This window comes from Somniosus microcephalus, chromosome 10, assembly GCF_052327205.1.
Source record: "Somniosus microcephalus isolate GS21.2 chromosome 10, FLI_Smic_1.0, whole genome shotgun sequence".
NCBI classification, from domain to species: Eukaryota; Metazoa; Chordata; class Chondrichthyes; order Squaliformes; family Somniosidae; genus Somniosus; species Somniosus microcephalus.
In genome coordinates, this window is record NC_140996.1 from 159,913,214 (window position 1) to 159,930,596 (window position 17,383).

At 44.2% G+C, this 17,383-nt stretch overlaps 1 protein-coding gene across 6 annotated transcripts in view; it reads left to right on the forward strand.

Moving 5' to 3' along the window:
• The window catches only part of dync2h1 (dynein cytoplasmic 2 heavy chain 1), a 996,931-nt gene that overhangs the window by 917,083 nt on the left and 62,465 nt on the right, over window positions 1-17,383 (forward strand). For all 6 annotated transcript variants that reach the window (XM_085999037.1, XM_085999042.1, XM_085999039.1 and 3 more), the window contains one exon: window positions 3,344-3,433. In XM_085999037.1, the coding sequence (XP_085855163.1) occupies window positions 3,344-3,433 (90 nt within the window). The remainder of the gene's footprint in view (window positions 1-3,343; window positions 3,434-17,383) is intronic.

A 17,383-nucleotide genomic window follows, 5' to 3' on the forward strand; every position in this document is an offset into this window, starting at 1 on the left:
GTCCCTTTTTCTAGGGACACACCACTACAACATAGAATACAAAGGATCAAAACAGCATGGGAATGCTGACGGTTTATCGCGCCTACCGTTGCCAACGGTAGAAGAGGCACCTACAGTAGTCCCAATGGAGATGTTCCACTCTACCATAGTGGAATGTCTACCAGTAACAAATTCTGCCATTGAAAGGGAAACGAGAAATGACCCGACTCTTTCACGGGTCTACGATTTAACAGTGAAGGGATGGCCAGCACATGGCGAACCACTGTTGCCAGCATTCTCGCAAAGAAGAGAACAGCTGTCAGTGTGCCGAGGAACCTTGATGTGTGGATCCAGAGTGGTGATTCCACCCAAACTCCAGGATAAAGTGCTAAAGGAGCTTCACGAGGGGCATCTGGGTGGAGTGAAAATGAAGAACCTAGCCAGGGCGTTTGTATGGTGGCCAGGTATCGATGGAGACATCGAAGAAATGACCAAGAGCTGCCTAGGATGCCAGAAGGTCCAAAACGCTCCACCACAAGCCCCTCTACATCCATGGGAGTGGCCCTCATCTCCCTGGCAAAGGGTACACATCGACTTTGCTGGTCCATTTATGGACTCAATGTTCTTAATCGCGGTTGATACACACTCCAAGTGGCCGGAGGTAATAAAGATGTCCTCCACCACCACGGAAAAAACCATCACAGTATTAAGGACCATATTTGCCAGGAATGGGCTACCAGAACAGATCTGTTCTGATAATGGACCGCAATTTGTGTCCGAAGAATTCAGGAAGTTCTTAAAAAACAATGGGGTTAAGCACTACACGTCCGCCCCATACCATCCCGCCACCAATGGATTGGCTGAAAGGTTTGTCCAGACCTTCAAGAAGGCCATAAAGGCCATGGGTAATGAAGACATAAAACTTCAGCACAAGGTGGATAACTTCTGGTTCGCATACAGGAATGCAACACATATGGTTACCAACCAAACTCCCGCCATGATGTTCTTCAATAGAAACCTAAGATGCCGGCTGAATTTGGTCAAGCCCAACATCAGAAGGGACGTGGAGAACCGGCAGTTTCAAGGCATGAATGAAAGGCCCACTAGAACCTTCCAGATAGGTCAACAAGTTTTGGCCCGGGACTACCGTACCGAGAAATGGCAGCCTGGAACTATCTGCACACGACTAGGACCACTGATGTATACCGTGGACATCGGAGAAAGCATAATAAGGCGCCATGCTGACCAAATCATAAAGTCATCCAAAAAGGGACAACCTACACCACCACTCTATACGCCTAACGATGAAGCAGAGATACCCATATCTACCTCCGATCCGGTGATACTGGAACCCGATGAACCCGACACTGGCATTCAAGCCGAATCAGCCTTGCCAGAAGAGCCTACTACACCACCAGAAACTACTTCACCCCTGAGGCGTTATCCGGACCGAGTCAGGAAGCCTCCTGAGAGACTAACTTATAATTAATTAATTACAGCAATGTATATTATTTTGCATATAACATGTAATTAATAATTACTTAAAATATGATGTACTGGTTAGCTAAAAAGGGAGGAATTGTGGCGTATGTGCCTTTAAGAGCCCCAGGTGTGCGTAATGCCTGTAATTGCCACTTGGGCTATATAAGCCTGTGTATTGTGTATATCCTTTAGAAACCCCCCCCCCCCCAGACTTTGTTTAGTAAATACCTGTGAACCAACTCCTGTCTTCAGTGTCTTTATCAACACACGGACACTACAAGTTCTTTCAAGGAACAATGGTGGTTTAGCCATACCACCCTGAGTGGAATATATTATATTTCATGATGTTATCAAACTTTATATGCCATAGTGTAAAACAATATTTATTACTTTGTCTTGAATTGGGGAAAAGAATTTCCTGTGTCCATTTTTATGATACATATATGGCATTTACAGCCATGCAGTCATAAATACTAGGGGCAGTTAAAATCTTGTATTTAATAGGCTGGCAGTTGAATGGCTATCATTTTTAGTGATAGATGGAACAAATTTCATTTTTTTAATTGAACCTACACCTATAGAAACCACTGGAGTATAATGTCAGTGATGACTAGATTCTATAATAAAAGCAGTGTGTTCAACTAGAGTTGTTTTGCTCGATGCAGCCAGTGATTAATTAGTTTACTTAAATGTCAGTAAATGTCTATAGAAATTGTCACTCGTAACTGAACCTGTATAATTGGTTTCATTACCAGTAATTAATGGCTAGACTTTGATGTCAAGAACAATTTTCATCTAAAATTGTTGCCGTTCTAATGAATTACCCAAAATATCTTTACTTGGAATGCCTTTTGACAGGTTTTTATTTGAATATAAATGACAAAATAACGTGGCCTTTTTTGCAAAATTCAAAGTGGTGCAATGACCTCTTCTGAAATATTTATTATCTAAGTTTTTTTAATGCTATGTCCTCAGTAGGAAAGTGAGTATTTTCATTCTATATAAGTTAATTAAATATATGTGAAAGCCGTTTGGGCTGCAAGGTTTCCAGGTAGCAGGAATTTAAATTATGAGGAAAGATTTTTTCACACTACAGTAAGCCTAGAAATAAATTGTAAAACCTGCTTTGTTCTTACTGGTCTAAGACCCTATGTAAGGAATCAGTAATCCATTATTACTGCAGTCCTTGTGACCCTATTAACTGTAAAATATCTTAAATATTATATCAGTGCTTTGAAAAAACACATTGCAGCACAACCTAGTGTGTAAAATGCTAATGAACATAAACATGGTTGTACAACAAGGATAGAGATAGTTTTAGATTTCTTCTCACGTCTCCCAAATATAGGTCCCGCGCATTGTGCTGATGAATGATTCATAATAACTTGATAGTTGGAAGGCGAACAAATCCCTGTGGCCAACAGTGATCGGCTAGAGATGTTACTAAACACTGAAAGAAATAAAAGGAAATGCACCAAAGGGATTGAAGGACAAGTTTAATACTCAAATAGTTGGTCAAGACAAGAATGAAGTGCAATTTATTAGGTTATATTAAGGGTGGAATTGATGTTTGGTGAAATCATGTAATGGCATTAGTGAGTCGCCAGCCCATCTAACACCACCCAAATGTTTTTTCATTGCAGTCAATGGAAAAGAAAAACCGATGTGGTGTAAAAGGTGCTGCCGATTTGCTGTTGCCCATTTTGTACCAAAGACCAATTATCTCATCATTATCTCAGATTACCATTTTTATTTTGGTTTACATTTAGTTTGCTTTGGAAAACCAGGATTGGGAAAGCTACAATTTGGCACTCACCGAATAAATATTTCAGCTTCATCACGTAAAGAATTGTGTTCTAAATTTTTAATTCTATCTATACAGTGTCCTTTGAGCTGGCAGAACAAATGGGAGGGACCTGAAGACCCGATGCAGTACCTTAGAGGATTGGTAGCTCGTGCACTTGCAATACAGGTAAATATGGATATTACTAGGAGCCAAAAAATACTATGAAGGCTTTATTGGAAACAGATGTGGGATTTGTTTTAAGTATTGATAGCTGTGGCAAGTTTTTTTAAATAGCTGATTCAAGCTTAGCAAGTGAACAGAACGTGCTGCCTCTATGGACTAAGCGCACTGCATGTTTTTTCCCTTCAGTTTTGGCTTGCATCCTTGTGCTAATCATTAATAAATCATTACTTTCAAATTAGTTCACAGGTTTATTGAAGAGTTGCCATATTTTTTCTTCACCTCATTAGACTCTGGTTTACATTGTTACAAGGTACATGGTTAAATCTTCAAAAGATGAATTTTGATAATTTCTCAAAAATACAAATGTCGTATACAAATACAAATGTAGTATACTTTTTTAAATAAACCTGCAAAAGGATGTGGCATAAAGGATATCATTATATTGTGTATTGTGTGCCATTTTTGCACCACAGGGTATTAACACAAAAACAAGAGGTTCAGACAGTGCCACAAAACATGAGGATAAAGTTAACAGTTTATATTGTGTCAGTGCTCTTGACTTTATATTTCATTTTTTACTACATTTATTTATGGAATTTGTCAAGCATTAACTTTCTCTGTAACCTCCTCCAGACCTTTCAAAACTCTCCGTTCCTCCAACTCTAGCATTTTGTGCATCCCTTCCCCTTTACCCCACCATTGGCAGCCGTACCTTCAGCTGTTTATAACCCACTTTCTGGAATTTCCTCCCTAAGCCTCTCCCCAACTCCCTTTTCTCCTTTAAAACCCTCCTTAAAACCCACTTCATTGACCCAGCTTTTGGTCCTCCTTCCTAATAATATCTCCTTTGGTTCAGCATCCATTTTGGTCTGATTACTCCTCTGTAAAGCACCTTGGGATGTGCTATATTGAATTGCTGTTTTTTGTAGTAGTACAACTGCTCTGTTTCAATTTAAACAGAAGATGCACCACTTCCACCCTTCTCTGAGCAACAGTCATGAACCTTGAGCTTCGTTTCCAGTCTGTGAACTAACTTTCTATCCATGTGGCTACATTTCTTGTTATATCTGTAACAAGTCTCCTATAACAAGTGCTTATTCAACTACTTTCTGAAAAGCATACATTTACTGCATTCTCTTTATCTATCTCATTGGTCACTTCTTCAGAAACCTTTATTAAATTTGTCAAATATGATTCGTCTTTAACAAATTTATACTGGCTGCCCTTGATTACCCCATGCATTTCTAAGTACTCGCTAATTTGACCTTAAATGGCAGATTTTAAGAGTTTGTCCACAACTGATATGCTAACTGGTATATGGTTACCCAGTTTAACCTCCTTTCCATTCTTGAACAGATGTGCTACCCTACAGTCTCCTGCCACAATTTACATATCTAATAAGAAAGCCATGAATTCTATGAACCTTGTATTGAAGATTAAGATATATAAAGCCATGGTGTGGAGATGCCGGAGTTGGACTGGGGTGGACAAATGTAAGAAGTCACACAACACCAGGTTATAGTCCAACAGCTTTATTTGAAATCACAAGCTTTCGGAGCGCTGCTCCTTCGTCAGGTGAAGTGGAGAAATGCATAAAGACACAGCTTATATAGTCAGAGAATAATGTCAGATGTTTACAGGTAATCTTTCTAACTGCCATTTATCACACCTCGGCAGAGAGATAATCACAGCAATCAAAGGTGTGAATGGTGTCCAAACAAATCAGTCAGGAAAACATTACATCAAAGAACAATGAGGTGGGGTCACAAGGGGTCAAATATTGCAGATGCTGGGGTCTATATGAAAAACAAAAAAACAGACAAAAAACATTTTTTTTTTTTTGCTGGAAATCACAGCAGGTCCGGCCGCATCTGTGTAGAGAGAACAAGCCAATGTCGACTCGAGTCTGGATGACCCTGCGTCAGGTGGGGTTACATGTAGCGTGACATGAACCCAAGATCTTGGTTGAGGCTGTCCTCATGGGTGCGGAACTTGGCTATCAGTTTCTGCTCGACGATTTTGCGTTGTCGTGTGTCTCGAAGGCCTTGGAGAATGCTTACCCGAAGATCGGAGGCTGAATGTCCTTGATTGCTGAAGTGTTCCCCGACTGGGAGGGAACACTCCTGCCTGGTGATTGTTGCGCGGTGTCCGTTCATCCGTTGTCTGCATGGTCTCGCCGATGTACCATGCTCCGGGGCATCCTTTCCTGCAACGTATGAGGTAGACAACGTTGGCCGAGTCACATGAGTATGTACCATGTACCTGGTGGGTGGTGTCCTCACGTGTGATGATGGTATCTGTGTTGATGATCTGGCATGTCTTGCAGAGGTTGCTGTGGCAGGGTTGTGTGGTGTCGTGGTCGCTGTTCTCCTGAAAGCTGGGTAATTTGCTGCGAACGATGGTCTGTTTGAGGTTAGGCGGCTGTTTGAAAGCGAGTAGTGGAGGCGTGGGGATGGCCTTAGCGAGGTGTTCGTCGTCATCGATGACATGTTGAAGGCTGCGAAGAACATGGCGTAGTTTCTCCGCTCCGGGGAAGTACTGGACGACGAAGGGTTGTGTCCTGTGTTTGTCTTCTGAGGAGGTCGATGCAATTTTTCGCTGTGGCCCGTCGGAACTGTCGATCGACGAGTCGAGCGTCATATCCCGTTCTTACAAGGGCGTCTTTCAGTGTCTGTAGGTGTCCATCGCGTTCCTCCTCGTCTGAGCAGATCCTGTGTATTCGCGGGGCTTGTCCATAGGGGATGGCTTCTTTAACGTGGTTAGGGTGGAAGCTGGAGAAGTGAAGCATCGTGAGGTTGTCCGTGGGCTTGCGGTAGAGTGAAGTGCTGAGGTGTCCGTCTTTGATGGAGATTCGTGTGTCCAAGAATGAAACCGATTCTGAGGAGTAGTCCATGGTGAGTTTGATGGTGGGATGGAACTCGTTGATGTTATCGTGTAGCCTCAACCAAGATCTTGGGTTCATGTCACGCTACATGTAACCCCACCTGACGCAGGGTCATCCAGACTCGAGTCGTCGTTGGCTTGTTCTCTCCACACAGATGCGGCCGGACCTGCTGTGATTTCCAGCAAAAAAAAATGTTTTTTGTCTTTTTTTTGTTTTTCATACAGACCCCAGCATCTGCAATATTTGACCCCTTGTGACCCCACCTCATTGTTCTTTGATGTAATGGGGCAGAAATTCGGATCGGGGGCTTGCCGCGCGTGCAAGCCCCCGATCTGCACTTACCCGACGCGCCTACCGTTCACCTCCAGGGACGCCTGGAATTCCTTTTTGAAAGAGAAGAATCCCGGGCAGCGTCTGACGTCACGCCGCCCAGGAGTGCAGCCAGCGCGAAGCCTGGAGCACGCTGTGCAACTGAGACACGCCCCTTGAGGTCTCTGTTTCATAGGACACGCCCCCAATGTTTCTCACAAGCTGCTAAGCATTTTTACATGCAGAGCAGCATTTTAAATAGGTTTTTGGTATTTTTATGAAGCTTTTGGTAACTTTTATAAACTTTTAAAAACGTTTACATTATTTTGAAGAATCTGAAGTAGTTTTAAACAGAATTAAAGCAATTTAAAGACTTTTAAAAGCCCTGAAAGAATTTTTTTCATTCCATTTATTTATTTAGCAACGTCGTCGTCACACGTGTCTTCACACTGTTCCCTTTGGGGAACTGTATGAAGTGGTGGAAGTATTTATGGCTGTGATTAACGCTCCTTCCGTGACCGTAACCATCTTTGTACCAGCCATTAGGGTGGTTAGTCCTATGGCGGGAGGGTTTTACGGGCTCCCACAAGCTATACAAGGAGGGGGGGCCACCCACACCCACCCACGGACGCAAATATCCCACTGGATGTCAACCCAGAATTTAGAGCCGGAGCTCCGACTCCACTTGCCGGGACTGTCTGGAGCGGGGTTCGAAACCCTACCCCGTCTGGCCCAGCGGCGGGGATCCTACCGCTACGCCAAAGGCCCACTCCGATTAGCAACATGAAATGGCTGGAATGAGCACAATTCACGGCATTAAAAGAACTCACAATTGAACTGATGATGACCTCAGCAATCTCCTCAACGAGGTGGAGGCGCAGCGCCTGCTCATCATTGGTAATGAGAAGTCCAAGGCACCGCAAAAAGGACAGATGATAGCTTGGTCTTTCAAGTGGCAGCATAGGGCTCCAGTCACGGGGAGGGAAAAGGCGCAGGAAACGTATGGGTGTCACCTTTTGCGCGGAGTGGGCCTTTTGCGTAGCGGTAAGCATCCTCGCCGCTGGGCCAGAAGGAGTAGGGTTTCGAACCCCGCTCCAGACAGTCCCGGCAAGTGGAGTCGGAGCTCCAACTATAGATTCTGGGTGGACATCCAGCGGGATACTTGCGTCCGCGGGTGTGGGTGGGCCCCCCCCCTCAGATGGGTTGTGGGAGCCCGTAAAACCCTCACGCCATAGGACTAACCACCCTAATGGCTGGTATGAAGATGGTTATGGTCACGGAAGGAGCGTTAACGTGGCCAGAAATCCTTCCACCACTTCATACAGTTCCCGAAAGGGAACAGTGTGAGGATACGTACGACGATGACCTCTTGCGCAATGCACCTCCTTGGACCCTCAGTCGCAGATGCGAGGGGGCAAATCGTGCAATTGTTAAATTTTTCATTTTATTGACATGTAAAATGTTGGCCCAGTAATTCCGTTCCAAACACGTGAGTACGGTCGGGGTACTCACGCGTCTGGCCGGAGGAAATGCCGGTTTTCAGCATGCACAGCGCATGCGGGGAAAACTGGCATTTCCTGTCCTCTGAACGAAGGGGTTCAGAGGCACAGCACGTGCGCAGTGAACTTCGTCGATTTCATTCATGGATTCAGTGAGGTTAAGTCCTTACAACTTACACATGAAAAAAGCATGTGTAAAGTTGCTCCAGAGGCTGCGGAGGAAGATATATTTTATCGTGGAGCTTCTGAAAGGCAATATTTTTGTTTGGGAAAGGGAGGAAAGTTATTTTAAGAAATGCTGAGGTAAGTTTTAAAGTTTATTTTTGTTTTTTAAAATGGGTTTTCAGTACTGTAGGTAGAAGGAGCAATTGTGGCTATGTGAATTGAATTTGCTGTGTTTATTAAATGTGAAAATGACTGTTCTAAAATGAATAATGTAACATTTCCAACATTTTTAAGAAAGAAACTTTTCATCAGTAATATATTCTTTTAAGTAATTATGTATGTATGTCTGTATATATTCCTTTGCGTATATGTATGTATATATTCCTTTACTTGTGTATGAATGTATGTATTTAATTATGACTTTCAGAGAAAGTAACTTATTGGAAAATCATAATTAAATACATACATTCATACACATAAGTAAAGGAATATATACATATATACATATACGTAAAGGAATATATACGGACATACATACATAATTACTTAAAAGAATATATTACTGATGAAAAGTTTATTTCTTAAAAATGTTGGAAATGTTACATTACTCATTTTAGAACAGTCATTTTCACATTTAATAAACACAGCAAATTCAATTCACACAGCCACAATTGCTCCTTCTACCTACAGTACTGAAAATCTGTTTAAAAAAAAAAATTAAACTTTAAAACTTACCTCAGCATTTCTTAAAATAACTTTCCTCCCTTTCCCAAACAAAAATATTGCCTTTCAGAAGCTCCACGATAAAATATATCTTCCTCCGCAGCCTCTGGAGCAACTTTACACATGCTTTTTTCATGTGTAAGTTGTAAGGACTTAACCTCACTGAATCCATGAATGAAATCGACGAAGTTCACTGCGCATGCGCTGCCTGTGCAGTCGCACGCGCTGTGCCTCTGAACCCCTTCGTTCAGAGGACAGGAAATGCCGGTTTTCCCCGCATGCGCTGTGCATGCTGAAAACCGGCATTTCCTCCGGCCAGACGCATGAGTACCCCGACCGTACTCACACGTTTGGAAAGGAATTACTGGGCCAATGTTTTCCTGACTGACCTGTTTGGACACCATTCACACCTTTGATTGCTGTGATTATCTCTCTGCCGAGGTGTGATAAATGGCAAGATTACCTGTAAACATCTGACATTATTCTCTGACTATACAAGCTGTGTCTTTATGCATTTCTCCACTTCACCTGACGAAGGAGCAGCGCTCCGAAAGCTTGTGATTTCAAATAAAGCCGTTGGACTATAACCTGGTGTTGTGTGACTTCTTACAAGATATATAAAGGCAGTTTATCATGGTGAAAAGGAGCCTCAGCGTGTCCTTGCCTTTTTGGATGATAGAACACACCTGTTCCCTAAAACATGTCATATGACTTTTCATGATCTATATACTACAGAAGATTGGCTAGTACATATATAAAAGAGTTGCAACTACTGCATGTCCACCAAACTTTGAATATTACTCTTTATTACAGATGAAAAATAACTTTGAAAAAATAAAAATAAAGCCAGGCATTTCAGCCTGTCTTCTTTTGACCCAGAGCCTGAAATTTGCAAGCAATTTACTGACCTACAATTAACTTACTTTACAAACAGTTACAATTCGCTGGATTCCCATTGGGAGTACTTAAGTAAGCCTTCAAGGGGCAGACCAAATTAACAGGTAAACTGCTTGTAAGCTACAACATGAGCAATCCATTATTATATGAATATAAAAGTCTTACATCTAATACTCATCCATTACACTTCAGGCATCACAATTAAAAGCACAGAAATTTCCTGCTAGCTTTCTTAACCTTGATAACTTGGACTTTCCTCACAGGTAGAACCGGGGTTTACAAGCAGCTGCCAATCTACAGAAACTTTTCTCAATGATGTAGCCTCAGAATGTGCCTATTTGAACAACTTCCCCACAGGCAGTGGCATGAAATAAATAGCAGTTAGTGGCCTAGAAATTCATCTTGGGCGGTATCGGATCGGCCACCCATTATACACAGCACCTGATATTCAGTTCCACTGCAGTCAATGCAACTGAATATCAGGTGCTGCATATAGGCTATAACTATTTGTAACACCAAAGTTCTGATTGGTCCCCTTGGAGGACAAGACACACCCAGCAGTTTGTCTGGAATGTGTAATTAAATCCTGCCTGCCTGAGTAATCAAGATCTTTGAAATGTGTAATTTGTTGTGATGGCCAGCTCCAGAGCTCACAGTGCTAGCACTGCTGCTTTCAGAGAATAGACAGAGCTCACCCTCATACTGCCGAGTTCAGATAGGAAGGGGTGAGGCCATGGAGGAATTTTAGCATGAGGATGAGAATTTTAAAATCAAGGTGTTGGTGGACAATATTCCCCCTAATTTTTTTTTTGGGTGTGCAGTCTCTTTAACGGGCTGCGCAGGACCTCCAGACAGCTGCGCGGCACAGGAGTGATGAGTGAATGGGACTTGCTGTGTGATAGGATACGTGCAGCAGAGTTTTGGATGAGCTCAAGTTCATTGAGGGTGGAGGATGGGAGGCTGGCCAGGAGAGCATTGGAATAGTCGAGTCTGGCAAATAACACACAAATGTAATGTTATGCATGTTGTACGCTCACATTTTTTAAAATTTATTTATTTATTGCCCACCCCTAGTTGCCCTTGAGAGGGTGGTAGTGAGCTGCCTTCATGAACCGCTGCGGTCTGAGGGCGGGAGAACATGATCTATCTTCCCATCTGGATCAGGTTCTTGCTCTCATTCCACCCCCTCCTTTAGATCTGGATCACGTTCTCCCTCCACCCCACCAATGTTCTCACCGTGCATCCCCTCCAACAAGTTTTTGACCTTCTCCGAGTTCCTGACCTCCCCCCTCCCACCCCCACGATCTCCTGACCTTCTCCCTTTCCCCCGAGCTCCTCTCTCTCCGAGCTCCTCTCCACCCTCCCTTCGAGCCCCTTTCCCCTCTTCCCCCCCCCCTCCAATCCCCTCTCCTCTCCCCCCTTCGATCGCCTCCCCTCTCTGATTTGCGGATCTGACTGGGATTACAAACTCCTGTTGGGTTTCAGTGAGGCTGGAAAAACCGCACCGCCGAAGGGCCGCTTTGGATCATTATTCTCTTCTTCTTTCGAGCTCTGGTTACAGAGCTACGGCATTTGGGGTAAATACACGGGTGTCCACCATTCAACCAAGGATGGCAGTCAATGTTTTTGCCTCCCAATATCATTTTCCTCTGCAAGTGTTCGGGCCCACCGCCATACCTGGCCTGGAACTGCTGCCCGCTTGTTGCATCATCGGCATCGGCAATTAGAACCAAATTCGAGCGCTCCCCAAGGCTACCCCTTCGAGCACCTCTCCTCTCTCCCCCACCCGCCCCCCCACATCCGATCCCCTGACCTTCTCTGCATGGAGCCGAGCAAATTGTGGTGGTGCAGGCTGCAGCCACCACACTGTTGGGTACTGCGCATGCACGACCGGATTGAGTGCACATGCACGGTACTAAACAGGCGCGCGTGTGCATAGAGTCAAAAACGTGGTACAAATAATCACTCCGCTGCATATAACAGGTGGCCGATCTGATAATGCCCGTTTTGCGCTACCGCCCAAGATGAATTTCTAGGCCAGTATCTTTAAAATATGTTGGCCTGGAAAATATGTAGGAGAGAGCATCCCAGTGAAAGTGCCAGAATGTACCTGCCTATGGCCTCCACCACTGACCCTGCCAAAGTTTATGGGGTCAGGAGAAGGAGCAACAAGTAATGCTGCTTTTGACAATTTTGGAGTGCATCTGGGGTGCCCCTCGGACAAAGAAGCCAGAAACGCTGGCCAAAACTTGCCAATTCAAGAGGCAGTACTGCTGGGCCCCCCAGAAATGGGAACAAACTGTCCCCAGAGACACTCTCTGTAATATTTTGCATTCTTTGTCTTGAATGGTCAGGCTCTAATCACAGTCTGGAGCCCCACATTATTCCCACAACTGCCCATGTTGTGCCAACCCTACACTGGGTCCCTACTGATGGCTGGATTGCAGGAACTCCTGATTTAAGATCCCCAAACCTGGCCCCTGCTCCCTTACACTGACAGCCTTGTAGGGGCAGGTAGGGACTCTGTTCCCACAAGGTCATCCCTGAAACTTTGGCCCATTGGCCAGGTCCTGGTGGAGTTTGTGGCCAATGAAGTTATGGTGGGAGTCTGCTGGAATGGCAGTGAATTTTCAGCCGTTATTCCCCTTTTTCTTTCACTTAAAAGTTCATATCAGTGCAGTATAAATCACACGATACACTATCACTACAGTTTGGGTCATGTTGCACGTTCATGGATGGGTCATCCACTTTTTTCCACATCCTGAAACATCTGCTTTCTAAATAACTCTTATTTATTTTGAATCTCATCTGAAAGAACTTTTACTACATATCTGAGTTACATACCTTTAAATGTACCATACTCTAGTTTAATTCACGGTTGTGATGGCTGAGAAAAGATTAACCAGAAAAGCAGGTAACGCACAACTTACATTATGCTTTGTCAGCCCTCCTGGATTACATGTTAAATTTCTTCAGCTCAATATTAAGCTGAAGTGATTAGAAAATATTAGCACTGAAATGTCACGTATCATTTAATTTTAATATACAGCTTTTGGTAACTGACCAATGAAAATGTTAAATTATGTTGTCAGTAATGAATTGGCAATTCCCAACACATGACAGTTGGTACATAAAATGAGAATCAATAAGCAGCCAAGCATAATTGCCAACTTTTCCACAAAGGATACTCTTGGGTGGGAGCTGATGTTAATCTATTAAGTACACTTCGCCCCTCTCCAATTTTCTCCCCTTCTCTTCTGAAGGTTTTTTTTTAATTTGCTTTTGGAATGTGAGTGACAGTGGCAAGGCCACATTTCTAGTTACCCCCTTTTTGAATGATTTTTCCTTTTTACAACTGTGTGACTTGCTAGGCAACTGCAGAAGGCATGTAGGCATGACAGCTTTCATCGGCAAGTTTCTGGTGTCAGCCTACATATCAGATTTATTGAACTAATTTTCAGAAATTGATATTATGGGATTTGAACTCACTACTTCTGGGTTGCTAATTCAGTACCATAACTACATATCCTCAAAGGTGGTTATGGTTCCATGAGTGCGGGTTAGTGCCATCAGAGTGTTCCTTTACGATTTTTAGTGCAACCTTACTACTTACAAAGGCTTGTTACCTCAGTCATGTATAAATCTTGACCTTGAAGGTCATCACAGCCTGCTCCTATCCTGTCCTCATGCAATGCCCACACATGAGAATTTTTCATGAGGCGTTAAACCAAGGCCCCCGTCTGCTCTCTCAGGTGGACGTGAAAGATCCCCATGGCACTATTTCGAAGAAGAACAGGGGAATTATCCATGGTGTCCTGGTCAATATTTATCCCTAAATCAACATCACTAAAAAAAGTACAGATTATCTGGTCATTATCACATTACTGTTTGTGGGAGCTTGCTGTCCGTAAGTTGGCTGCTGCGATTCCTACATTACAACAATGACTACATTTCAAAAGTACTTCATTGGCTGTAAAGTGCTTTGGGACGACCTGAGGTCATGATAAGCGCTATATAAATGCAAGTCTTTCTTTTAGGGTTCACAAGATAGTGACCAGAAGTGGGAAACTCACTGATTTTCCTCTCACTAGTTCAGCACCTCTAAGGCCAGTTGTAGTGTCACCGTTGCTACAGCCCATTCACTAGTAAAATGCGATTGAACCCGGGACTTTCCTGGTATACCTGACTCAGTATTATACAAAGAAGTGCAGTAACCCACTGTGCCATCAGAGTGTTCCTTTACGATTTTTAGTGCAACTTTACTACTTACAAAGGCTTGTAATATTCTTTTCTCCTTTTGCTAGTATTCCTCAGGCTGCAAACATCCTGTGGGTGAGAGAGTAGGTAGACACCCTGCTTCAAGGCCACTCTCAAAGCTAATCTGGGTTAGACAGCATGAGATATGAGAGTAGCCATGGGGAGACTGCACATCCAATTTGTTTCCCTCTCTTAACTTATCACAATGTAGTTATTCAACTGCAGTGAATGATACTACTTTCCATCTACCTGCCCAGCATCAATATTAAAGTTTAAACCTTCCTTCCCAGTCATCTGGCAACCATGATAGAAAGGGCAGTCTCAATCAATCTAACATCACCCCTGTACAGCCTAGCTGTAATTTTAAGGTTATGCCCCCTTTGTCCTGGACACTCCCACCAGAGGAAATAGTTTCTCTCTGTCTACCCGATCAAATTCTTCAATCATCTTAAACACCTCAATTAGATCACCCCTTAATCTTATATATTCAAGGGAATAAAAGCCTAGTCTATGCAACCTGTTCTCCTAATTTAACCCTTTTAGCGGCAGTATCATTCTGGTGAATTTGCGCTGCACCCCCTTCAAGGCCAATATATCCTTCCTGAGGTGCGGTGCCCAGAACTGAGCGCAGTACTCCAGATGAGGTCGCACCAGAGCTCTGTACAGCTGTAACATAACTTCCACCCCTTTGTATTCCAGGCTCTTGAGATAAAAGCCAACATTCCATTAGCCGTTTAAATATTTCTTTTTAGCTGTCCACTAGCTTTTAGTGATACCTGTACATGGACCCCTAAATCGTTGTTTATCCACAGTTCCTAGCTTCTTGCTGTTTCGAAAATACACTGATCTATCTTTTTTAGGTCCAAAGTGGATGACTGGACACTTTCCTACATTGAACTCCATCTGCCACAGTTTTGCCCACTCACTTAATCTATCAATGACCCTTTGCAACTTTCTGCCCCCTTCTACACTATTTACTGTGCCACCCAACTTGCTATCGTCAGCAGTCTTGGATATACGGCTCCCCATTCCTTCATCCAAGTCTGATCAAGGGATATGGGGAGAAAGCAGGGACAGGGTACAGAATTTGGATGATCAGCCATGTTCTCATTAAGTGGCGGAGCAGGCTTGAGGGGCCGAATGGTCTACTCCTGCTCCTATCTTCTATGTTTCTATGATGAAAAGCTGAGGCTCCAATACAGATCCCTGGGGAACACCACTTGTCACATCCTGCCAATCAGAGAACATTCCTTTTGTTGTGTATGTACCTTTAAGGGAATAACTGGTCTTAGACTGCAGTACCGGCAGTGACCACCCCTGTATAAAAGGCCCTAGCAGGCTTCTGTAGTTTCAGTTTCAAGCTGCCTCTTGTTCAGTAAAGTACCTGTTAAACTGTTCTCCCGAAGTCCGTGCATTATTGAGGCGCGGACTTTACAGTGGCGACGAGTAAGTTCGAACTCACCTGCAGTGTGGCATCATCTCACGGGGATCTTGCCTGAAAGGAAGGTCCTGGAAGGTCGTAGTCTGAGCAACGGGCGTCGACCGAGGGCAACCGCCCAAAGAATCCATCGGTGTTCGGAGAATTGCAGGAGAGACTGTGGTTCCAGCGAATCGTGCTGGTACCAGGTAGCGCGCTGACCCTTCCGGACTGCGGTGGGCTCAAGCTCGATCGAGCGGCTCTACAAATCGGGCCGCGCAGCGTCGCCGGGAAAAGAAAACAAGAGAGAGAGGGTGGAGCGCACAGGGCGCGGTCGGTGCTCGAGAACAGGACAGCGGAGAGAAACCAAACGGGGGGGAAGGAAAGCGAGATGCGCCGAAGCTGCGGGTCGCTGCCATTACCCCGTAGAACGCTAGGAGCAGCGTGGCAGTAAGGGGAAGAAGCAAAAGCGCGGGAGGCGCCATTTTATCCCGTTGGGGAAGAAGCAAAAGCGCAGGAGGTGCCATTTTATTCCATTGGGGAAGAAGCAAAAGCGCGGGAGGCGCCATTTAAAATCGCCCAAGATGCCGAAAAGTGGCAGTATCACTGCTTTCGACAACGAGGTAGAAGACTGGACCACGTATGTGGAAAGAATTGAAGTGTACTGCAAGGCAAATGAGGTGGCTGATGGAAAGAGGGCGTCGGTATTATTAAATCTGATGGGTGCGAGTACGTATGGCCTATTGCGGAATTTAATTACCCCAGCTAAACCAATGGAGAAAAGTTTTGAGGAGATTGTTCATATCTTACAGGAACATCTAAGCCCTACACCACTGCTGATAGCAGAAAAATTCAAGTTCCATAAAAGAAACCAGCACAAAGATGAGAGCAATGCTGACTATCTTACGGAACTACGCAAGTTATCGAAGCACTGCCAGTTCGGAGCAGGACTGGCAGACACCTTACGAGATAAGTTTGTCTGCGGGCTCCAGAGTGAAGGAACCCAGAAACGACTACTTTCAAAAAAGGACCTGACGCTAGAACAGGCTTTCAGCGTGGCAGTATCCTACAAAGCAGCAGCACGGGGAGCTGCGGAAATACAACAGAAACCACAAGAATACAGCGCTAACGAAATGGCGTATGGAGCCGAAAAGTGCTATCGCTGCGGCAGAACAACCCATGAGCAGAAGGACTGCTGGTTTAAAGACAAAATATGCAGGCAATGTGGGAAAATGGGACATATAGCAAGAGTCTGCAGGTTGGGAAAGAAGACCAACACGACAAGAACTACTGAGGAACAGTACAGGAAAGTAAAGAAACTGACAGATAGTAGTTCCGAAGATCAGGAGAGTGATAAGGACTCTGGGAGCAGGCAACTAAGTTGTTTAAAATTACACAACGTGATCGCAAAAGAAGATCACCGAACCATTTGGGTCACCCTCATGATAGCAGGGTCCCCAGTGAAGACGGAATTGGACACAGGATCAGCCCTAACTGTCATGAATCGACGAGACTATGAGCGGCTATTCTCACACATACCCTTAAAGGACACGTCCATTGTATTGAAGACATACACGGGGCAAAAGGTCTACCCCAGAGGAAAAATAAGGGTGCCAGTTGAATATAACGGAAAGGAAACACAGAAACTATACATGTATATACTACGAGATGGAGGACCACCATTATTGGGACGTGAATGGATCCGAAAACTACAATTGGATTGGCATTCCATTCTGGCACTAACTGTGACTGACAAAAAAGATGATGACATCGCACCTGGACGTCTGTCACAAATTCTATCT